Source organism: Gossypium arboreum, chromosome 13, assembly GCF_025698485.1.
Source record: "Gossypium arboreum isolate Shixiya-1 chromosome 13, ASM2569848v2, whole genome shotgun sequence".
Lineage (NCBI taxonomy): Eukaryota > Viridiplantae > Streptophyta > Magnoliopsida > Malvales > Malvaceae > Gossypium > Gossypium arboreum.
Genome location: NC_069082.1, coordinates 1,626,030 through 1,650,396, shown reverse-complemented (window position 1 = coordinate 1,650,396; position 24,367 = coordinate 1,626,030). Strand labels below are relative to the sequence as shown.

General features: G+C 30.3%; 4 protein-coding genes across 6 annotated transcripts; 2 read left to right on the top strand and 2 right to left on the bottom strand.

Moving 5' to 3' along the window:
- Positions 1-410: 410 nt before the first annotated feature.
- LOC108461415 (high mobility group B protein 1-like) lies at positions 411-2,340 on the top strand. Of its 3 annotated transcripts, none has more exons than XR_008277477.1 (7): positions 411-699; positions 1,047-1,137; positions 1,216-1,347; positions 1,429-1,486; positions 1,570-1,614; positions 1,715-1,882; positions 1,974-2,051. XR_008277477.1 is itself a non-coding variant. In XM_053024447.1 (7 exons), the coding sequence occupies exons 2-6, from the start codon at positions 1,064-1,066 to the stop codon at positions 1,805-1,807; spliced, it is 402 nt and encodes a 133-aa protein (XP_052880407.1). In that variant the 5' UTR covers positions 411-699; positions 1,047-1,063; the 3' UTR covers positions 1,808-1,846; positions 1,974-2,051. The 3 variants fall into 3 exon arrangements, 2 of the variants coding, with proteins under 2 accessions (XP_052880407.1, XP_017616749.1); XM_053024447.1 differs by having other exon boundaries at positions 1,715-1,846; XM_017761260.2 differs by lacking the exon at positions 1,715-1,882 and adding an exon at positions 2,140-2,340 and having other exon boundaries at positions 422-699; positions 1,974-2,054.
- A 76-nt stretch (positions 2,341-2,416) lies between these two features.
- LOC128286686 (pyruvate decarboxylase 2-like) lies at positions 2,417-5,224 on the bottom strand. The gene is made up of 6 exons (XM_053024070.1): positions 5,099-5,224; positions 3,471-3,634; positions 3,311-3,425; positions 3,035-3,192; positions 2,850-2,948; positions 2,417-2,582 (listed from the first exon to the last, which is right to left on the bottom strand). The coding sequence occupies exons 1-6, from the start codon at positions 5,222-5,224 to the stop codon at positions 2,417-2,419; spliced, it is 828 nt and encodes a 275-aa protein (XP_052880030.1).
- Positions 5,225-5,867: 643 nt separating this feature from the next.
- LOC108462978 (uncharacterized) lies at positions 5,868-8,904 on the bottom strand. Its single transcript, XM_017762900.2, has 4 exons — positions 8,429-8,904; positions 8,067-8,341; positions 6,384-6,550; positions 5,868-6,209 (listed from the first exon to the last, which is right to left on the bottom strand). Exons 1-3 carry the CDS (start codon positions 8,661-8,663, stop codon positions 6,470-6,472), a joined length of 591 nt encoding a protein of 196 aa, XP_017618389.1. The 5' UTR covers positions 8,664-8,904; the 3' UTR covers positions 5,868-6,209; positions 6,384-6,469.
- A 13,494-nt stretch (positions 8,905-22,398) lies between these two features.
- Positions 22,399-22,794, top strand: LOC108462408 (uncharacterized). Its single transcript, XM_017762357.1, has one exon. It carries the CDS (start codon positions 22,399-22,401, stop codon positions 22,792-22,794), a length of 396 nt encoding a protein of 131 aa, XP_017617846.1.
- The last annotated feature ends 1,573 nt before the right edge of the window (positions 22,795-24,367 follow it).

Below are 24,367 nucleotides of genomic sequence, written 5' to 3'. Positions count from 1 at the left end.
ATTTTGGTTAAAGTTAGACCTTGAATTTGACAATCGTTCCTACATTGAGGTTTGGACTTGATAATTGTTCCCAGATTGGAGTTTAAATTTTTTTTGTCTAAATTAATCCCTGAACTTAACAATTGTTCTCACATTGAAGCCTGATCTTAATGATTATTTCCACACTAGGGCTTGAGCTTGATAAATGTGCCCACATTGAGGCCTAAACTTTAGGGTTTTAAGGACTAACTTAGACAAAAGAAATTCAAACTCTAATATGGGAACAATTTCCAAATTTAGGGCTTAATTTGGACTAAATAAAAGTTTAAGATCTAATGTGGAATTGCCTAATCTGAAAAGAAAAAGTTGAGGCCCAAAAAGTGATTTAATGCTTTTGCTTAGTTCCACAGCAAGTAAAGTAAAGGAGGAATAAATACTCCTAGGGGGCACCCCGCACCTGTTAATATGCACCATGAAAACAACAGAATCACAAAAAGACAGCTTCAGCAATGAACAGTAGTTTCCAAAAAGACTTGACTTTTGTTTTGCTTCCAACCAATCTGTCATTTATGTTAGAAACCCACAATCAAACTTCCTATGTCTGTCACTCTAATCTCCTAAGGACCCTCTCACAAATATCTTCTTTGCTTTGCTTTAGTTCGTGTTGTTCTCTTTTCTGCAATTCTCTGTTTTTTTCTACATTTCTTTTCCATTGAAGAGGTACGTTATACCTTTTACAAATTTATGCATATCATCTGATCTAATAATTACTTCTTTCTTTATTGATGTTTTATTGCAACAGATCTGTCTTGTTATGATCCCGAATGATCTAGTTTTTGTTTTTCTGGTTTTTCTTGATAAAAAGAAACTATGGGTTGTTTCACTTTCATGTTCCATGATAAAAGCTTGGTTTTCCTTTTTTGTTGTTAAAAATAAGCAGTCTTTGTTGAAAAGAACTTTGCTTTCTGGAACTTCAGTTTGTTGACTGTAATAAATTAATTAAACCATGATTTATGATGTTAATTTGTTGCATTTGACACGATTTTGTTTAAATTATGTCATTACAGGAAGCTGTCTTGTAAGAATGAAGCCAACAAGGGGCAGAGAAGCTGCAACAATGAAGGACAAGAAGGAAGCCAAAAAGCCTGCTGAGAACAAGTTTGTAACATTCTGGTTATTTCATGTTGTATGATTCAAACAAGATATGAATCATGTATGAAATTTGTTCGCTTTTAGGGTCGTCGGTAAGCGAAAAGCGGCGAGCCGGGCCGATAAGAGTGACCGAAAACGCGCAAAGAACATAGCATCATCGACCAACAAGGACCCGAATAAACCGAAGAGACCCGCCACTGCTTTCTTTGTGTTTATGTAAGATACTGAAAAAAAGGTTCGAAACCGAATTCGATTCATATGCAAAGATGACATTCAAGCTATGATTTTTTATTGCAGGGAAGAGTTTAGGACAAGTTACAAACAAGAACATCCTAAAGTGAAGGCTATCTCAGCTGTAAGTTAATAAATCTGTTGTCATTTGTTTATATGTCTCTTCATTCGGAGTGTTTCGAATTGATTTCCTTACCGCGAATGAAGGTGGGCAAAGCGGGCGGAGAGAAATGGAAGTCGATGTCGAATGCAGTAAGTTACTCAATTATTGCTTAAATTTGGTTGTGTTGGTTGCGATGTGCATGGACGATGAATTATGTCGTACACTCTTTCGATGGTTCTGTTTGAAAAGGTGATGCATAAAACTTCCAATGCGGCTCCTCCGGACTTGGCTATTTACCGATCAAATGTTCACCGACTCGGGAAACTGTTATGGCATGGTTAAGCCAATGCTATTCTGGTATAAACTGCAGGGAACATAGATGTATGGTATATAAATTAGTCCAAAATAGACTTGTCTGTAAGCTCTGTTCTCTATCCGTTGTTTCATACTTAGCTTTTCTCGATTCGATCTCAAAGACATAATCTTTGTATGGATTTGCAATCATTAGGAAAAGGCTCCGTACAAAGTGAAAGCAACGGAAAGGAAATCAGAATACGAGAAGCTCATGGCAGCCTACAACAAGAAACAAGTAAATTTCGGTCATTCTGTACTCGAAATACCAAATTCGTCCTCTTTTTTCGGTTTCTCTCCTGACTTTATTATGTCTAATGCAGGAAAGTTCAGATGATGAGGACGAAGCCGAGTCCGAATCATCAAAGGATGATGAAGAAAGTGAGGACGATGATTGAATCCAGGATGGTTTTGGATTAGGTTCTGTAAATGAAACCATGTTTAAAAATACTGTCTTTAGCAGCATTGTATGATGGTATGTTTGCTTGATATGTCGTGTGCTTGGTTTTCGATGTGAAAGAAAACGCAGCTCCTATATTTCTATATTCGCAGATATATGTTTGTGTTACCATGTTGAAGGCACTGCTACTGCAAAAGAGATTACTGAGGATATGGCGGACGGCCATTAGTGGCAGCGACTCGACAGCCCCATTCCAAGAGCTCTTTGCTTGTATCAGCCTTATGAACTATCACTTGAATGAAACATAAGCAGTCTTTCATGGCTCTTGTTGCCGTCTCAATCGCTTTAATTAGCTCTTCCTCAGACCTGAAAAAAGAACCGATTTTTATTGAAAATCAGCATTCATCTATGTCTGAAAATTTGATGCATTCGAATGAATCGACACACCTTGGCAGTCCAACACTTGCCCTGATTATGAATTGCTTCCACCAAGCCAGTGTAGTTCCAATTCTTGATCACGTGGTATGGCCTGTCATGAATCTCGACTTCAATGGTGTAACCACCGTTGTTTATCAGAAAGATTATACTCTTCTGTCCACATCGTAGCATCGCCGGCACATCTTGCGCAGTCACCTGGAAACTACCATCACTGATTCAAGCAATCTCACGTTTCTCTGGAACAGCCTGTGCGTACCAAATGGTAGCGCCAACTGACCACCCGATCGATCCATGCTGCATTTGGAATTCATACCCGCAAAAGGATTCGGAAACCAAATTTTGATTCATAGACTAATACACATAGGCTCGATGTCACTCACCCACATCCCGTAGGCAATTTCAGTTTCTGGCAGTTAAACCAAGAATCCCTGGCTTCGGCAAAGATGGTAGCTTCACTAGAGAGCATGTTCTGTATGTATTGAAGCAGGACATCAACCCTCAAAGGTTGTTTATGTTCTGTTCTACAGGAACAAATATCCTGTGGTAATTCTCATAGGCAGTGTAAGGAACAAATATCCTACAGGAGCCTAGTGACAAGCTCTGTAAGGAAATCTTTCATCAAGACAACCAAATGCCCGCCCATTTGTGATCGATACCCGATCAGGCTGCACGATAATGGTCTTGTCTTTGTTCAAGAACTCAGCCGCTGCCCCCACCTCCGCTTCTAATCCCATCTTGTTACTCAATTTACACAGATTTGTCCAAAAATTACTACACAATCACCCAAAAAAGCTAGCATTTAAAAAAAAAAACTACTTTGGAGAGAGTGTAAAGGGAACAGGGTCAGAGCCAAAAGTGGGATGAGGAATTGCAGGCAAGTTGCAGCTAATGCTAATATAAACAGGCTTGGTTGCTTTCAAAGCAGTTGAAATTGCTGTATCGATCAATTCATGAGCATCCTCCAAGTTATTCACCACAGCCTGGTCAATAAACACCAAATGTTCCATACAATCGAACCAAAAACAACTATGGGATAAATCACTTTTTGAGGTCTGAACTTGACAATTATTCTTAATTGGACTCTGAACATTTTTTTTAGAGTTAAACAATGAATTTGACAATTGTTCTTACAATGGGACTGAATTTTTTTTTCCAAATTAGGCCTTCAACTTAACAATTGTTCTAACATCGGTTCTTGAACTTTTCTTCCAAGTTAATCCCTAGTATTCCTTTAAAAACCCTAAATTGTTAAAATAATTGTAAGTTTAGCCTCAACATGAGAACAATTATCAATTTTCGAGAGTTGAAGCCCCAAATGGTGATTTAACCATAATAGAATTGAACACACGTATATAAGTTAAATCATTATTTGGGGTTTAGACTTAACAACCTTTTTCACATTAGGAGCCTGAATTTATTTTATTTGTACAAGGAAGAGAGACCGAGTGAGTGGTAAAAAAGAATGCATGTAAGCATTTTTAACAGCCATGTGTATATGTCATTGGGTTAGAACATTTGCGGCACGTAACATATGTACGTAGATATATATGTTTTTATTTTATTGTTTAGTGTTTGGATATTTTGTGTGTATCGTCTCATGAGCTTCACGATTAAAAGTGTACGTGGATAAAATTATATTTTGGAATTTGATAGCAAGTACTCTCTAATCTGGTGGAAACTTATCCGAATCGAGAACTTTAGTGCATGACTGTTTGATGCTTAAGAGCCAATTTAGGTATAAGGATTTCAACTTTGTAAAATAAGTCATTTTAGTCTTCTATTTAATTTTTTTGTCTCTTTTAGTCATTGAACTTGCATCTTTGTCAAATTACTCCAAAAGTAATGGAAAAGTTAACGTTTGTTAACTTTACTAACATGGATTGCTACGTGGATGACACGCTAATATTTAATTAATTTTTTAAAATTTTAAAAATATTTAATTTTTTATAATTTTTATATTTCTTTAATAATTTTAATTTTTAAAAATATTTTTTATAATATTTTAAAAATTTTAAATTCTAAAAAATTAATTAAATGTTGACATGTCATCGACGTGTATGCTATGTCAACAAAGTCAAAAAATGTGAACTTTTTCATCCATTTTGAGGGTGATTTGGTAAAAAATACAAATTTAATTATTAAAAGAGACGAAAATTAAATAGATGACTAAAATATTTTTTTTGTAAAATTAAAAGATCAAATAAATCATTATACATTTATTATACACAAATTGCTACAATGGGATACTATTCTTGTTATTGTCTCGAACATTTTGGTTTGTGATGCTAAGAATGATTATCCCATTGGGACAAAAGAATTTAACTAAGGATGTATGGGATAAGCTTATTGATTGGTCATAATCTCTCTCACGGTCTTTTTGAAATCTCTTATATGTGCTTTCCTATTTCTTACACTGTTTTTTTGGTAAAAAAAAAATCAACTACATCAACATAACTGTAATGAGAATTTTTCATGATTCTCAGTTGCTGAAGATCAGCCAACAACAATGTTCGAACACTTGTTGGAGACTCTTTAAAAGTGCAAACTGTATTTAAATCTCCAATAGCCATCATAGCTAAATAATCCGCAACCTTATTTTGTTTCTTTGAAATATGTCAGAATCTAACTTATCAACATTTTATAAGTAGAGAGTGAATGAATCGTACTTTTAAAAGACTATTATCTACTATATAACCGTTGCTAATAATATCAAACGTATTTCTTATGCTATTTATTAAAGCTTTAACATTAAAAAAATATTAAATTAGAAAATTTACAATATTATTGTATTATTAAAATAAGAAAAAAAAAACCGCGTCTAGCCACAAGACTTAAACTATACTCAACTTCTGCTGTGTAACCTATATCAATAGGACTCCCCTACTTTACTTACCATAGGGGTGGGTAGCCTATTATCTTCATCAATTGTGCAACTCTTAAGCAACTCAAGAATATATATATATATATATGTTAAATTTTATTATTAGTCCTGTATTTTCTGAAAGTTATGAAATTAATTTCTATATTTTTGACTTGGTTAATTTTATTCTTTACATTTTCAAATGAATTTTGAAATTTTAGTCATGACCTAAACAGAATTGTTATATTCATTTGGTTCAATTCAATTACTAATCTTGTATTTTGTGTACAATTGTAGATTTGGTTCATAGTCTCTAATGAGATCATTCTAAGTTTATTTTTCGAATTTTAAAATTTTAATCTCAACACAAATAACAGTTTATAATTTCTTTGACTTGGAAACAAGCAATCAACAAATTACATAAAAAAATGTTTTCTAAAATTCAACCATATGAAATCTCATTGAAATTTCAAATATTGAATATATATTCCTACACAATAAAAAGGGCCATAGAAGTGCCTTTGGCACTTTCTGTTTTGAACATTAATTTCATTATAAAACTGTACACTCAAAATTATGAAAGAATGCTTTAATATATCTATATATATGTACACCAATTTTGGTGTATTTGTATATATAGGTTTTAAACTTCTATACTATTCATGATTTCCAGCTGATACTTGTTTTGGATAAATCTGCAAAAGGAAGAGAAAAAAGCATGAAAAAGCTTGGCTTAATTAACAAATGAAAATATTCATAAAAATCTAATTTTGCTTACCCAAGTGAGCACATGGGGTTTGCAAGAAAACAAAAATGGGGTTTTATTAATATATTTAATATAATAAATTTATTTATAAATAAACTCTTACCTCACTTTTGCATCTCAGCTGCATGTTTCACCATTGATTTAGTTTCACTGTTATTGTTATTTTTAATCTTGATGAAGTTAATATCATCATAAATTCAAATGAAGCTTCACTCTTTCGTCTTGTAAAATCTTCTCGTACCTTGAAAACCCACCCTTACAAGCTGAAATCTGTGGTAACATCAATTACAAACAAATTTTAAATCAATTTGCTTTTATATTGACTTGCACATATTTAATAGGAGCAAATCAATATCAACTCATACATCACAAACAGAATTGCCCCTAACTTAAGCTTTTGAGATCATCACCAAACGTTACTAATTAGGAGCGAAGATAGAGAGATTGGTAAGGTCCTTACCCCTCCCTCCCTAAAAAAGAAGAGATTTATCTATATAATTCCTTCAACTTTTATAAAATTATAAGTTAATATAATGATAAATTTAGGTTTTACCTTATTAAATATTTATTAATACTTTTTACCTTAAAGTAAATTTCCAACTTTACCCCTACAACTAGAGGTTAGGTTTTGCAAAAATAATGAAAAATCATGAAAGCTAAGGCCTATATAGGGGGCAAATTTAGTGAGGAAAACCATGTGAAGGAATTAAGTAAAGAATGAAAAATTTTCCATTTCTACATCACTGAATCACATACAAAGTAAACATGGGAAGAATGTGGGCACAATTCTCAATGGCATATCATATGCCATGTGAAATGGGTCATCAAATTTATAGCATAAATTTAGTCACACCCATCTGGCATGGATGGCTGCCCATCACCTATTCCATGTCCTAGATTCCATATATATATATATATATATAGGATTAATAGGCAACTTAAGTAAGATAGCCCCTGTGGTTCATCAACAGCCACAAGTAGGGGTTTGGCAAATTATCCTAAATTTAGGCCACTCTAAGTTTTTAGCTTTCTTATGCAAATTATTCTAAATTTAGGCAATAAAAGAATTATTTATATACAAATCTGTGTAATATGTGTATGTTACAGATTTAATCTTTATTCTTTAATTTGATTATTTTAATTTTTATATTTTTCAATTTTAAAATTTTAATTATGACATAAATAATAGTGATTAAATTTATTAAATTAAAATTTTTAATTTTAAAATTTAAAAATATAAAAAAATAAATTTAATAAAAATACAAGGACTAAATCTATTAATTAAAAATTAGATATAATAAATAAATCAAAAGATAATTAAAAGTTTGACTTTCCACAAGCACCAAATTTCAAACTTTCTACATTTTTTGGCCAAAATTAGTGGACCAATTCCTTGTCCTTTCATTCTCCTATGCATCTAAGAGCTATAAATTTATTAGTGAACTCATGACTTCCTTCTAATTTTCACCTCTCAATTATGAAAAATTATAAAATAGTCACTCTAATTATCAATAATATTTGTTTAGTCACCCAATTAAACAAATTTTTCTTTTTTTGTCATCAGTTGCCTAATGTAAAAATAGAAACACCCAAAAATCTAAGATAATTGGGTGATCAAAAAAGAAAAAACTAAATAGTTAGATGACTATTTTATAAATTTTTATAATTTAGTGATCATTTTATAATTTTTCATAGTTAGATGATTATTAGTATAATTCACCCTAAAATTAATTGAATCTAAAACTCAAAAATGTTGTTGAAATATAGCAAAATTTGAAAAACTTACAGCTTCAATGTCAATCTTGTAAACCAATAGTTTCCTTCTTTCTCTACAACTTGTTCTATATGCCACAATTATATGAGCAACCCCCATCACCATTGAACAGACAAAAAGAGCAGTTTCCATGGATGTAATAACATGTCCTTTTTGAGTAACACCCGAACCGAACACGAACGAAGCTTTCAACGAAACGAAAACCAAAGACGAAACCGAACAAATCGCTGTGATCCCAAGGTAAGGTCCCCTTGAAAGCCTTGGTCCATCACAAAAACCGTAAACACCTACAACAAAACATGATCATTACAAAACATAACTTAAAGTATACATCATAGTATTTGGTCTGTTTTTTTTTTTTCTTTTGTACTTACAGATTATGATAGCCGATCTGATTATAGATATGATGGGAATATCTATAAGTGAATATTGAAAACTATAGTTATTAAAATGGGAAGATAGGGTTTTGAGTGATAAAGAAGATGATAATAAAGCAGAAGGCAAAAGTGTATCAGCAATAACAAGAAAAACTGGTGCTGAAAATAAAAGAAAAGAAATCGCCATTGTTATCAAGAAAAACACTGTTTTAACACCTCTTAATAACCCCATTTTTCTTTCTCTTCAACTTTCTGTTTGGGAGGAGAGAAAACGAAAAAGAAAAGAAAACCCAGGGTTTTTATGTACAAAAGCTAGAAAATTAGAGCTTAAATTGAAGAAAAAAAAAGAGAGGAGAATTATACATACAACCCTTATAGCTAATCGGCCAATAGATTATATTATGAATATAATACAAATATATATGATGAAGAAATATGTGAATATATATAATTGGGGGTCTACTTTGGAAAGAGGTGCCTTTGTTAACGGAAATACCTATATATCGATTTTTTAAAGGCAATTGGGAAAATTTTTAATATCATCATCACTTGAGTTTACCCTTTATTGATTTCATCAATTTAGTCCTTCTATTGTTAAATTAATTAATTTAATTCACGTACTTTTGAAAAGAGTTAAATAAAATAATACGGTATAAAAATGTCATTTATAGTTTTAAAATAAAATCTTTTACTTAGAATTGAATCGTAAATGTTACAATTGATGACTTTATTTGATTTTTTAGTAAAATAAGGATTAAAAATATTTTGATCCTGTCCCGCTAAAACAAACACATCAAATCTTAAATAAGCTAACATGTAATCGATGCGATAAGAATACGTATTTAAATTTGATTCAAGTATTTCAAAAATACTTAATGACAGATTCAAACTAGCATTTAACACCTCTGAAAGAAGGATCTGATCGATATTTAAAATTTTAATATAATTAATATCATATATTAATAAGTAAAGGTAAATATATAGTTTGATAATATGCTTTAGATTCGTTTTACCTATGATACAAATTGACAAAGATATAAAGACATAAATCTTGTTTTTTGTTTCACTGTTGAAGATCTTCGTAACTGTCTACATTTATAAATGTTTTATTACACGATTTATTAATTAAGACATAAACTTACTATTATTTATTTTGCTTAGGACAAAAAAGGGATAAAATTAAAGGTTTAGACTGACATTTTCTTTAAAAAAAAATTGTTCTTGGTGTTAACACATAACGATAAGTGGAACCGACCGTTTAGGATCATGTGATCACATGCAACATTTTGTTTTTGAGAATCTCTTGACTTTTTCAAACTTTTTTTTAAATAATTATTTGAAAATTTGGGAGCTACTTTATGATTCTTTGGTAATTTATAAAGAAATTATTTTATGAAATCTTCCTATCATATTATTTACGGGTATTTTTTAATTATTTAACGATATTTTAATAATTTTTTATGTCGTTAATATATAATTTTGGTGATTTTTAATTTTTGAACTTGATTTGAACTTTGAATCTTGAACATTGAACTCTGAATTTGGAGTTTAGGGTTCAAAGTTTAAGTTTGAATTTGATGTTCATAATTTGGGATTTTATGAGAAGAGTTTATAAAATAATTTCTCATATTACTGAATTGAGTAACGAGGAAGTTGATATTTTAAATAAAATTTCGAGTTTAAATGTTGTGGATAAAAATAATATTATTATAATATAATTTTGCTTTCCGTTTAAAAATTTAATTCAATTCAAATTTAATGTGATTATTAGATATAAAAGTATTTGAAACCAGAAAAAATAAATAACTTAAATAAGGAAAGAATAAGAATGAAAATTTAAAAATGGACCATATTTTTGGACTATATGTTGCATAAATGACTTACAAAAATGTGGAGGTTTGAAATTTTCAGCTTTGGTGAGCGCATTTCTCGACTGTGTAAAGCATTTTTAACACATGTATTTGGATTTTGGACTTGAAGTTGCTAAAGTTATGCGTTTAATTAACTTCTATTTAAATTATCTGATACTCTCTTTTGTTTTTGTTTTTATTATTTTGTAAGTAGAAATAATATAAATTTCGACTCAAATATTAAAAAAAAAGGTTAATATATAGTTTATTCCGTCATTTAAATTAGTATTTTCGCACTAACACTGTTAATTTGTGCTGACGTGGTATTGAAAGTCAATTTAGTGATGATATGTGACAACTTTTTAAGATGCCATGTGACGAGCATAAATTAAAAATAATAAAAAAAAGCATAATTTTTTGTTCATGTTCATTCTTGATGTGAAACAAATTATACTTTTTATTAATTTATATATGTCATATTTCATACTGAAAAGTTATCGCGTGTCACTAGCAAATTGATTATCAATGTCACGTCAACATAAATTAATGTATTAGTACGAGATACCGACCTATGTAACAGAATATAAATTCAAGTACCAACTAATTATTTTGAATAAATTCAAAGAACAAATTATATATTATCTCAAAAATTTCAAATATTCAATTATTGTTCACTTGAATATTTTATTTAAAAATTCACTTTTTTTTCCTCATTATCCAAGCAGCCATTTGATATAATTGGCTTTGTTCTATGTGGAAGGATATGTAGTGGTTATAGAGAAAGTAGTAGGTGAAGCAAAATTGACAATGAAAGCCGCCATGGTCGGGTCACAGTCAAATTTGTAGATAGTCAGCAGACCACACACTTTGACCATCTATACCACGATCATCTTAATCTGCCTCTGGGTCACTCCCTGAATAGTCTGAGTATGTAAGATAATGTATAATAGCCTGAATAAGAGTTGAAGATAGTTCCACTTCTTTCAGTGTATCTTACAAAAAAGTCTCAAATCTTATTTAATCTTACGATTTTTCAAGATCTACTTTAATTGTCATTTATTTCTCTTTTCTTTTAAGTATCACATCGAATGAACTATCTTTTAAGCTATCAAGATATTGTTCGTAATGTTTCTATTCGTAATAAAACTAACTTGTTTGAGCCTATTAACAATCACTATTGTGATAATTTTATAGATCATTATTTAAAGGTTAATCGACCTAAATCACTTTCGACATTCTTTTGACATGAATAACAAAATAATTTTATCAAACTCTATTTTAAACGGCGTACTATAAAATACACCTTATTCCATTTCACAAATAACATTCCCCACAACTTGCTATATTCTCACATCCAACTTGTTATACATATATAAATATTATAATCCTCATCAAGTACCCACTTGTTACACCCTTCATACTCTATGACCATGACATGTATTAGGCTATCATTACACATGGCCAGATATGGAACAAAATCCCCTTATCTTTCTTCTTCCCCAATCTTCTCCTTAATAAAAGGCTTCTCCTTCCTCCTTCTATGGAAAAAAGATTTAAGATCTCAATGATCGCCACACAACTTTCTGTTTAGTTCTCATACTAAACGAAGTGAATCACCCATAAGCATCAGCTGCCACTTTGATAGTCACTTACAGATATTATCAATTTTAGGACTGCCATCATTTTAAAGCTGCCTTTAACCATATAGATTCCTATAATTTTAATATTACAAAAAGCTTGCAACTAAGAAATTACGTGGCATCTTCGAAATGAAATAAAAAATCAATTATAAAGTTATATTTTATCAAAATCTAAAACTTATCCATAATATATATTATTTTAGGTCTATAAATGATAACGTGAAGCATTCTTCAAAGTTGCTCCAGAAAATACTATTAAAAACGATGGCCCTTTTGTTTAACATCTAAGGCTAAGCCATTGTATTATTGAAATGGAACCACACGTCTTCCACTCGGAGAAAATACGATATTTTGGTATTATATAAATATTTTTTATTCACTCTTCCATTTTGCTTTGATATTATTATATAGTTTTCATAAACAAGCTGAAAGGGGTTGGATTATAATGGTAGGAAGGATTTGAATAAAAATATAGGTCTAAAAATAAGTTTTGGGTAAAAAAAAGTTCCCATTTAAAAAATGGGTTAGACCTCGGGTAAAGCATTTTGGTCCAATCTCGGCCTGAATTCATAAAAAGGCAAAAAAAATATGTTGTTTTAATCCTCGGGTATAGCACTTTTTATTGTTAATTTTGTTATTATTTTAGAGCCATTTGCTTGTTAAGTTGAATATATCTTCGTGTTATTTAAATATACATATTTTTTTTAAATTTATTTTCAATTTTTTGGGAATATTTATTTTAATGTTTTTAGTATTTTGATATATTATATATATTTAAAAATTATATAAAAGATAATATAAAAAAGTAATATAGGCGGGTCAAGCCGAGCTCGTGTTTCAGCATTTTTATCTGGGTTGGGCTTGGGCAAAATTTTAGACCCATTTTTCGGGCCAAGTCAGGCCCGAACCTAGCAAACATGTTTAAGATTTTGGTTGGGCCCGGCTCGACCCATGAACACCTCTAGGTTGGATACATTGTAAATTCTTTTTTGAATTACAAGAAGTAGGTAAAGCCCTAACAACAACGAAACTAGCGCTATTTAAACCCAGACTACATCTGAAGCGGTGAATACCCTGACCATCAATAAATTTTCAGTTTTGATCCCTCCAAAAAAAAGTTAATAATACAATTCAATTTTTTTTAAACTTAAACGCCTCCAAATATTTATAATTTTATCTCGACTTTATAAATAATATTTTGAATTAGCTCCTATAACTATATTCCTATTTCGATTTAATCTGATTATGATTATTGGAATTCATACTACTTATTATACTTATAAATTCCTTTACAAAATTCATTTCGTGTTAACATAATAAACGACGTATTGATGACCTACGCATAAATTTCAAAACTAAGATATTTCTAATAATATATTATTATGTTAATTCAAAATGTCAATTTGGATTTGATGATGAAGTAGTTGATTTAGTTTTAATTGTTTAGCTATAGGACCCCCAAAGTCTCCAACATAAAATCTTTATCTCCATATCTTAGCTATTGGTGATTTTATGGTGTTATTATTAATTATCTTTTCTTCCTCATAGAATGGACCACCTTTCCTCATAAAAAGAACAAAAATAGCTGACTTAGATCCTAGCAAGAAAACAAAATGAAAAGTCATCCTTTCCCTAAAATAATAGTGTGGGCTTATAAGAGCATGGATTTCGTATTAGTGGTATGATTTTTTTATTCTAAAGAAGAGATAATTGTGGGGTTAATGGATTTTTTTAAAGATTAATCTTATCAATAAAGTCTGAGGTAGAAAAAGTTGATTGAGATGCTAGAAAATATTGTTGGGTTACAAAGATATAACGAGGGCCCAATGCTCAATGGTTGGGTTATACATAAACCGAGACATTTTATTGATTACAAAGGAAATTTTCAGATGAGTGAAACTTGTATTGTTCTTAGAGGATGAGGTCGTTGAATGTGAATTGTTGATAACCTTTTGTTGGTATTTGATCTGTTTGCAAGATAATTTGTATCAACTTGAATTCTTGGTGGCTTAGTGAAATACTCTAGTAACACTAGAATTACCATGATGAATATTTATAATCTTAATAGATAAGATTGTATGGTGTTTAAATCCCTTAGGACTCTCATCTTGTAGATAGGCATCAATTTTAGTTGCCAATGTAAGTTAAATTGTATCGTTGGATCTGAAGAAGCTTAACTATAAATAAAGGTCTTCCCCTCATTTGTAATCATTTCATATTACATTCAGTGTAATTCATTTAAAGTAATTGTAATGAACCGAAAGTTACGGTATCGGAAATTGAGTCTTGAGTACTGTTTCCGTGAAATTTATTCATGAACATTTATTAGAAATATTTATGAATTATAGTTGAATGGTTATTTAGTGTTTAATTAAGTGAAGTAGCTTGAATTTAGTTTAAAGGCTAAATTGCATAAGGAATAAAAGTTTAATTATAGATTAAAGAAGTAAAAGGGACTAATCTAGTAATTAGACCCTAAGTGCCATGTGTGTGTTAATATTGAATAACGTGTGTAATAGTTGGTATATATGTGTAATAGCTATAAGATATCTTATGTTATAGCTATTACACATGCTAATTTTATATTTATTATAGGTTAATAATAGTATAATAAGTAAAATTGATAAAATAGAAAAAGAAGATAGAAAGACTAACAGAGAGCAAACGTGAAAGAAAGAAGAAAGAAAGAAAGAAATAAAAAAGGGAAATTTAAGGATTAAGGCCCTAAAGTTTGATTGGTAAGTTGTTTTAGCTCATTTTCTTATGATTTTTATGTTTATGGATGCCTAATTCAAAGTTCTACATGTATGAGGTTAAAATGAAGAAAAATAGAGAATTTTTAGATATTGATTTAGTTGAATAAATTGAGGTTTTGTGGGTTAAATTGATAGAAATTGAAGTTAGAAGTGATTAGTTAAAGGAATTTCTAAGTTAGGTTTAGATAGGGACTAAGTTGAATAGAGCTCAAATTTTATGTTTTATAATGAATTTTATGAGTTAGAAATTGTTAATGAGTTGATTAAAAGAGAATATGAAGCTTAAGTTAAAGAAAAAAGATTAGTAATGGAAAAGGATGAAATTGGAATTTTGTAAAAGTTTGGTAGAAAGTGAAAATGTGTTTTATAAATTAATATATTGATGATTTTAATTGTATCATTGTTAGTAGCAAACGTAGTAATCGGATACGTCATCAAAGAAGGGAAAAGAGAAAGTGAACGAAGATATCGATTAAATTTGATAAATAGTGGTTTGTATTTCTATAAACCGAGCTTAATCGTTATTGCTATATTTGATATTTATATTGTATGAAAATGTGAATGAGGTAAGTATTTTTACCATATTGAAATGAATATGATTTTGAATACCCTATTAACAGTGTCGGGCTAGTCGGATATAGTTGACATGCCATAGGAATTGGAAGTATTGGGATATTCCGACATTGAGTCGATGAGACACTATGTGTCGACTACTGTTAAAATTTCGGATTTGTTCCGATGAAGTATTTTGTGTACTATAATGTTAAAGTTCGGATTTATTCGATGAAGCACTATGTGCTTATCCCGAGTGTGGGTTGGATCCGTGTATCCGCCAAGATCCGAGTTATGTTAATAAGGGTAAATAAAGTAAAGGTTATTAAAATACTGATTGATATTGAATAATAGCAATAATGTGTTTGAATTACCATGTTTTAAAGTTGATTAAGATATTGTTTATAGAAATATCATTGAGAGTATTCTCAGCAGACGGTTTGTTTCGTCGCGCAGCTAGGTACTGAAAGTATAAGGACTCAAAGATACAAGCCAATCCCCAAACTCAAATTGGTGAAGTTTCTATCTTTTGGAAAATGGCATTGTACCTAGGATGTCTTTTGGTCATTTTGAAAGTATCTAAGTTGTTAAGTGATATTTTGGTATGTTTTGTAACTGTTACCAAAACCTTAAGTATGGTATGTTTTGATATGTTAATGAAGAGTAATAAGAGGAAGTGTTGGTAAATATTGTAGAGAGAAGAAATGAAGATGTTATAAACTTAGTTATCAACATTTTATACTAAAATAGATTTAGACAGTAGCGGTAGTCCAACTTTGAAAATATACCAAAAATAGTATAAAGTGAATTAGATAATGAATAAAATTTGTAATTGAAGCTTAATGAATCTATTTTTATATGGAAGAAATAAAATAGGTAAAATAGTTGTATTTTATGAGATATTTACGTTTTGGTGAAACAAGGTTAGAACAATTTCTGGATTCCCTATTCTGACTTTAGAAATTCACCATAAATTGTGTATTAAGAATTAGGACTCAAACTTTATTATGGATTCCTTATTGAGTCTATTTTAATTGAAACAAATGGCGTAGTCATTGGATTTCTGTCTGAGAAGAAATTTGATTCAGTAGTGCACAAGGGTCGAGTAGCCGAACCCTGAAACAGGGGAGACTTTTTCTAATAAACTGTACTAATTGGCCTGACCAAAAATTCTAGAAAAAAATTAGTAAATAGATATCTGAGTCTAGTTTCAGGGAAAATTTACGGAATTAGATTTCGAGTTTCGTAACTCGAGATATGATTTTTTTAGCGACCGTGACGCAGATGGATAGTTTACTACAAAAACTGTTTAAGTGTTAAGATAAGTTTTGTAATGTCTCCTGCTCGACTCCGGCGACGGTCTCGGGTAGGGGGATGTTACAGTAATAGAATACTCTAAGAGTATTTACTCAAACGCTTAGTGCACATTTGCTTACTTATGGTTTTTCTATTCACTTTGTGCTTCTTTGCTTGAGTGTTAGCTTCTGCAAAGTTTTGGTGCCTTAGAGAATCTCTTTAAGAATTCTTGCCTCTTTGAGAGATAAACTGATTTAAGTGAATTTGAAACAAATGAATTACCTAAGGTCGCATGGTTTGCGGGATACCCATGGGTGGGTCTGGAAAGCAAGAAGATCGAGGGATATGTTGTCGACTTTGGAAAGTCGGGTGACCAATCTCGAGGGATCCATGAGTGGTATGAAGGAAAATATCGAGATAGTTGAGGGACGCACCACAAAACTAGACTCGAGGAAAAATCTGCTCAAAGAATAGGTGTTGGGTGCCATTAACGCGAATGTGGAATAGATGCAAGGGGTTTTCTACTCCACTGATGTGAAGCTGACTAAGAGGAATAATGCTCTGAAAGCCTTGATGACGACTTTGAAGGAGGAAACTGAAACCATGGTGATGGCTTTGAACACTGAAATTGAGTAGCTCAAGGATGAGCTTGTCGTTCACAGAGTTGTTGTGGGTAAAGGGATGTTGGGACGACAACCAAACGTAAGATGGATGTTCCTAAATCGAAAGATTTTAAAAGGACTAGATCCGCGAAGGATGTGGACAACTTCTTATGAAGGATTGGATAGTACTTTTGTGTGATGGGCATAGAAGATGCTGTCACTAAGGTAAGCACTGTTCAAATTTATTTTACTGATGTCACTCTTTTATAGTGGCGTCATAGGTCCACAAATGAGAGACGAGGTGATACAGCTAGAACTTGGGTGGAGTTCTAAAATAAGTTTAGAAAGCAATTTTACCCTAAGTATGTTGAGGAAGAAGCTTGGGCTAAATTGCGCCGCCTTACACAACAAAGCACAGTTCGGGAGTGTGTATGGGAGTTCACTCCATTGTTACTCCAAATGCCTAATTTGAGTGAAAAAAAAAAGGCATTCTACTAGTTCAAGGATGGGTTGAAATCTAGGGCGAAGTAATAGTTGCATTGACTAGAGGTCAAAAAGGTTACTAAAACCATGGTCGAGGCGAAGTCCTTTGTCGAGCTTGGTTTAAGGAAAGACAAATTCAAGTCTTCCAAGCTCAGAGAGACAGAAAATGGTAAGGGAGACCATGAGGAAGAGGGACAAGTTAAAAATGACAATGGTAGTAATGTTAACAATAGCAGTAATGAAAATCCACAAGATAGGAAGAGGAAACCCAACAACCATCCGAAAGGCAATGAGAATGAAAAGAAGCCAATACAATGTTTGTCCATCGTCTCTCTCAGTTAACTTGTCCTAAGTTTTTAAATTAGCCTAATTATTTTATTGAGTTCATTTTCGAGTTTAATACTTTTATCAACTAAACAAGAATTTAAGTTTGGGCCTGCAACCTGTCTTTTGAATAAGTTTAATAATAAGTCATAAATATATGTTTATATTATATATAATATAAATACTTGAAAGTGTATGTATAATAAATAATTATATATAATAAATTATATTAGTGAATATATTAAGCATATATTATAGTTAGTAAAAATAGAATGAAGCAATCTGAAGCAATTATGAATGTAATCGATATGAATATTTTAAAAGGTTAAAATATATTATTAGTCCATCTACTTCTATAAAATTTAAGATGTAGTCTTTATACTTTAAAAGTTAAAACTTCAATCCTCTCACTTTTTCAAGTTAAAATCTTATTCCAATTGTTATTGTTGTTTGTAGCTTTCATCGAATTTATCCACTTAAAATGTTTATTGTTGTTTGCAACTTAATTAATATGTCAAGTTAACAAATTTTAACAAAAAAAATACTAACAACATTAATGATTGAATTGAGATTTTAAAATAAAAAAAAACTAAGAGGACTTAATTTTAACTTTTATAAATATAATGACTTAATCTTAAATTTTATCAAAGTACAAGGACTATCAACATAATTTAACCTTTTAAAAATTTATAAAAGGAAGTAAAATTAAAAATGGATAAAACAATCCCGCAGTAAGCCAACCGTATAGCTTGTGAATAAGAAAGTGAAGCTCGGTAGAAACGGCCAATTGGTTCAACATTGGTCCTTTAAGAGGTGTAGGCTAAGCTAATCAACCACAAAGAGATGTCCTCCAAATCCGAAAATCTGTACATTTTGATCCAAATTTTATTAAATTTGTGGATTCCAACATCAAAATGATCTAATTTAAAATTTTCGAACTCCACATTTAAAGTGGTTTAAATCCGAGACAATCCTAAATCAGAAATGATCTAAACATAAAATTACCTAAACTAGAATAGTAATAAGATATTACTTATTCATCTAGTTCAATCTTGACTCAACTCGAAATTTCATGTAAAAACGAATAGTTACTATCAAGGACAACTATGTAAGTTGATGGGTTGATATTGTGAGTCATTTGTATTAATTTCTGCACTTAAAAGCTGAATTTAAAAATATATATGGGTTCATGAATGGTGTATTTATGAAATTAGACCTTGTAGGGTTTCTTTGTGAGGAAGATATTATACTATTTATGATTGTAATAAATAAAATATTTTGGGAAAAAGATAGTAAGATAAGTTTCTTGGTGAGAAACAAAAGCAGTTGGTGGTTTATAAATGCAGCAAGTGGGAATGGAGCAAATTATGTATCAATAGTTTTGTTGGTCCAATTTTGTATTGATTTTTGTGTCAGTTACGGATTTAGTTTATTATTTTAATTTGATAAATTTTAATTTATATATTTTAAATTTTGAAATTCAAATTTAAATTTAAATTACTCTTATTGATTTTATGTTGTACGTAAATTTGTGGATTTAATTTTACTCTCAATTTGATCATTTTAATTCCTATACTTTTCAAAATTTAGAATTTCAATTATGACTCAAAAAATAGCCATCTATTAACTTAAATGATGTAAATTTTTAAAGTATTATGTAAATATAACAATATGATATAACGTTCTGTTAAAGAAAAATACTTATAAGTGAAAGGAACCAAAAATAATAAATACATAAAATAATATAAGTTGATGCAAAAAATGTCGTTTGCAAAAAAAAAAAAAAGTTCCCAAATAGATGAGACAAGCAAACCGACAATAACTGCAATATTGAAAAGATTCAGAAGCAATTCAAAGATGCATCACTTTAATTAAATAATTTATATTTGCATTCTAACCCCACTATCATTAGACCAACCTAATGATGAACAATAACCAATCAATAAATCATTGTCAAAAGCCCCAAGAGGTCCGCTTCATCATTTTCACAAAAAATAAGTCTTAAATTGTCTATTTTCCTCAACATCTTAAAGTCTAATTTTGTGAACACTCTATTGAGAAGATCCTTTGAGAATGATTATTGATAGATCTGGTAATGTCCTTACCTTGGCAAATCTCATAGATATATTAAAACATGACTAGATACTAAATTAAAAAACCAAAATCAAAACTAAAATCGTGACTACAAAAATCACAACTATTTTTTATATAAAAAAATGATCCGAAATAAAAAAAAAAATCATTGAAAAGGTTGGTGTCATCGTGGTAAGATACCTTAACTAGTGGTTGAGAGTTCGATCCTCACCCTGGATATAGATTAGCTTTAAAACTCGTGGCTAGTGTTTATCCCCTTAATGGGCATACCAAAAGTAAAAGATTAGTCGTTGAACTCACTCTAGTAGATACTTTTGATGACAAAAAAAACCTAAAAGAAATAAAGATTTATTAATGTAGCAAGTGGGAATGAGGCAAATTATGTCTGAACAACATATTTGTTTGTGCCATTGTTGTTACAAGAGCTTGGTTGAATTATGATGGGCACTATTCAGGCAATATAGGATCATAAATGCAGTCACAATGAATGGACAAATCAACCAGATTTTAGTGCTTATGTTGATGTCTTTAATAATGGCTTTTCCTTTGGCGAATGTCCTAAAATCCTTTATTACTCATAAATCATTGCTGATTTTTCTAGTTGCTTTGTAATAAAACCTTATATTTTCCCTTAATAACTGTTCCTTTCCAATTTCCTTTCATAGCCTTGGTCCCTTTTCAGCTGGTTCATCTATATAAATATGAAAGAAATGGGCTAAAAGTTGCATTTAATGTGGAGCAAAATTTGGTACTCAGTTTGGTGGGTTAATTTACCAACATCACTTGTTTTCTCGCTCTCCATTGCATTTTTTTTACAATAGATTTAATTCATATTTTTCAATTGCCGATTGAGTATTAGTTCGATTGGTATGGGTATTGTTATCAATACAATAGGATGTGAGTTCAAGTGCTTTAAAACGTATTACACTTCTATTTATGGGTTTGAGAGGAGTCATTAGTATTTATAAGCATTATGTAAAAAAAAAAAACAGATATAATCAAAACATATAATAAGATTGTTTAAAAATTTATATTTTTCAATTGGATTATTTTAGTTGTTATATTTTTAAAATTTGAAATTCGGTCTTAATGCAAATAAAAGTAATTAAATTTGTTAATTATTTTTAATAATATGTGAAAATAGTAAATTGACGTGACATTACACATAGAAAATAGCAGAATTTAATGAATTTAATATTTACCATTTTGTTGGAACTAAAATTTTGAAATTCTGAAAGTTCAAGGACTGAAAATGACCATATTAAAGTGCAAGGACTAAACTCACAATCTATCTTGGATTTTGGATGTTTCTATTTTTATATTAGCCAACTCGAGATAAAAAATAATTAAATAGTTGAGTGACATGTATATTTTCATAATTGAGTGACGAAAAATATATAATTAGATGCCTACTAATATAGCTTACCATTATATTTAATATTTATATATCAAATTATATTTTAATTAATTCAATTGATTAAACCTATAATTCAAAGGTTTTGCCTTGGGTATTATTTTCCATTTAATGGTTAATAATTAGTGAATGTATTTGAGAGGTCCCTCTATTATATAGACTTAATTAAATTAGTCTCCTAACTATTCAATGGTTCAATTTAATCCTTGTATTGTTAAAAAATAAAATAAAACTAAGTTGGAATAGAGTTAACATTTACTATTTTCCAAAAAATCATTAATTATTTAGCAAAGTTAATATTTTTAAGTTTTTATGGTTGTGTAATGAACCATTTGTTTGAAATTGAACGAAATTGAACTACAATTGAAAAATAATAATTTTCAAGTTATTTTTAGACCGTAAATGTTAACTCATACAATTTAGACTCATTAATTCTTTTTAATAATATAATGACTAAATTGATTCATTTAATAATAGAGAAACTATTTGATACAATCTCTACAATTAATGCAAAGTAACATTATTCAAAATAATAACTAATTAGCATAACTAATTCTAATATTAATTAAGTGATAATTAAGATGCTTTGAATTTTATTAAATAATAACTTTATTTTAAATCAACAAAATTAGCACAACTTCTTTTTTTACATCAATTTTTTTACGAATGGATGGAGCTTGATTTACAGAATCAGCAACACATAAATCTAGTGGGAGGAGTCAACTGGTCTTGTCTGTTCAGTCATTTGGCGCATTTGGAAGATTCGGAACCTTCACGTATTTCAAGGTCTTTAGTGGAGTACTGATGAAGTTATCAAAACATCACTATGTTGGGCAAAACAGTATGTTTCGATGTCAAATTCTCAAGGCATTAAATTTTCGAGATAGAAACTAGTTCTGATTTCTTCGGACGGTTGGGTCTCTCTAAATACGAATGGTTCGGTTAAAATTGAGGAGATGTTTGTCGTAGCTAGAGGACTTCTAGAAGATCATAATGGAAATTGGATCGTTGGTTTCACAAGGTATTTGGGTAATTGTGAAGTTATTGATTCAGAGTTATGGGGTATCCTTGATGGGTTGCAAATTGCTCTTGATTGTGGCTATCGGAAAGTCATCATTCGGATTGATAATCTTGAAGCTATTAAACTTATCCACGGAGTGAGTAATGGTTCTAATTCTGCCTTAGTCAGGAGAATACTTTTACTTTTGAAGCTCCTGAGTCAATGGAATATTAATTTTATACCTGGAGAAGAGAATAAAATTGCGAATAAGATAGTCAAGCTTAGGCGGGATAGGGAACCGCGTTTGCGATTGGTTGACAAGGATTATGTGTTGAGTTTTTTTAATATCTGATACTTGAGTTGTAATTTCTTTTTCACCAAATTTTTTTTAACAAATAATTGTAATTTAAATTATAATTATAATTATCATTTTTTTCTATATTTATTGATTAGAATATTCAAGTAATAATTCTATTTAAAATTAGCACTAACTTTTTAACTAATAAGTCTAAATTAAATTATAATTATTTTTAAATGTATAATTATAAAAAAATTATTTTTACTTCAAGTTTTTATTTTTAAATGTGAATTTAATAACATAATGGAAAATAAAAGGTATTCTCATCAATTTAAATTTTTTTCTAAATTCATGATTATATATACTAGTTCCAATGTTACGCTTAATCACAATCAATTCCTTTTTCAAATCTCGTTGCGGCTGTGCGAGCTCTTCCCGTGTGCCATAAATGCCCCATGAATAGGAAGAATCCTAGAACAAAATGAGAGATAGCTAACCAACTTCTCGAAGAGACATAATTAACTGCACTGATCTCGGTAGCTACGCCACCTACAGAATTTAAAGACCCTAAAGGAGCATGCATCATATATTCCGCAAAATATCGTTCTTGCCAAGGTTGTATGTCTTTTTTCAACCTACTCAAGTCCAAACCATTGGGACCTCTTAGAGGTTCTAACCAAGGAGCACGCAGATCCCAAAACATATAGTTTCCCTCCAAAAATGACTTCTCTGGTCGGGGAACGCATTAGATATTTACCTAACTCAATAGGCCCTTAAGCGGATCCCAAGTTAGCCCCAAGACAACTAGAAAAGTAAATGCTTGAACTTGAGAAACTTCTGGTCTAGTGGGCCCGTAACACTCATTATGTAACAGCCCGTTTTTAGTGAAATCAGAACAGTAGTTTCGGGACCACAAATCCAAGGTTGAAAGAAAATTTATTTTAATATTATTTTATGGTCTATAGTATGATAGAAATATCGTATAAAAATTTCGTAAAGAAATTTTAACGTTTACATGCCTAGCTTGATAAAAAGGACTAAATTGTATAAAGTGCAAAAGTTAAATTCTAGTAGCTAAAGGTATCAAATAGCTACGAAATTTTAAATTGGTGGTCTTTATATAGTAAATAGACCATTTATAGTACTTAGTGAATAAGAATGATTATTCATCATTGGAAATTGGATAAATTATTAAGGTTAATTTTGAAAATTAGAGATTTAAAGTACTATTAAATAAAAAATATTTTTTGAGCAACCAATTTAGTCTCTACTTATTTCCAATGTGTATTTTGAGGCTTGAGGGCTAGCATAAGAGACAGTATAATTGATTTTGATTGGTTTCTGATATGAATGTTAGATGATATAAAATGTCTGTTAATTAATATGTAAAATTCTGATAATACTCCGTAACCCTATTCCGGCGATGGATACGGGTGATGGGTGTTACACATTAGGATAAGCGGTATTATTGAACCAGACAAAGCAACAAACAATGAAACCAAAAACAGATAAAAGCATCTAAACAATAAGACAAAAGATTCTATGTGTTTGCTTTTTAATCATTAGAAAAACTATTAATTAAATTAAAGTTAGTCTAATTCATAATAAAAGTTTATTAATTTTGAAA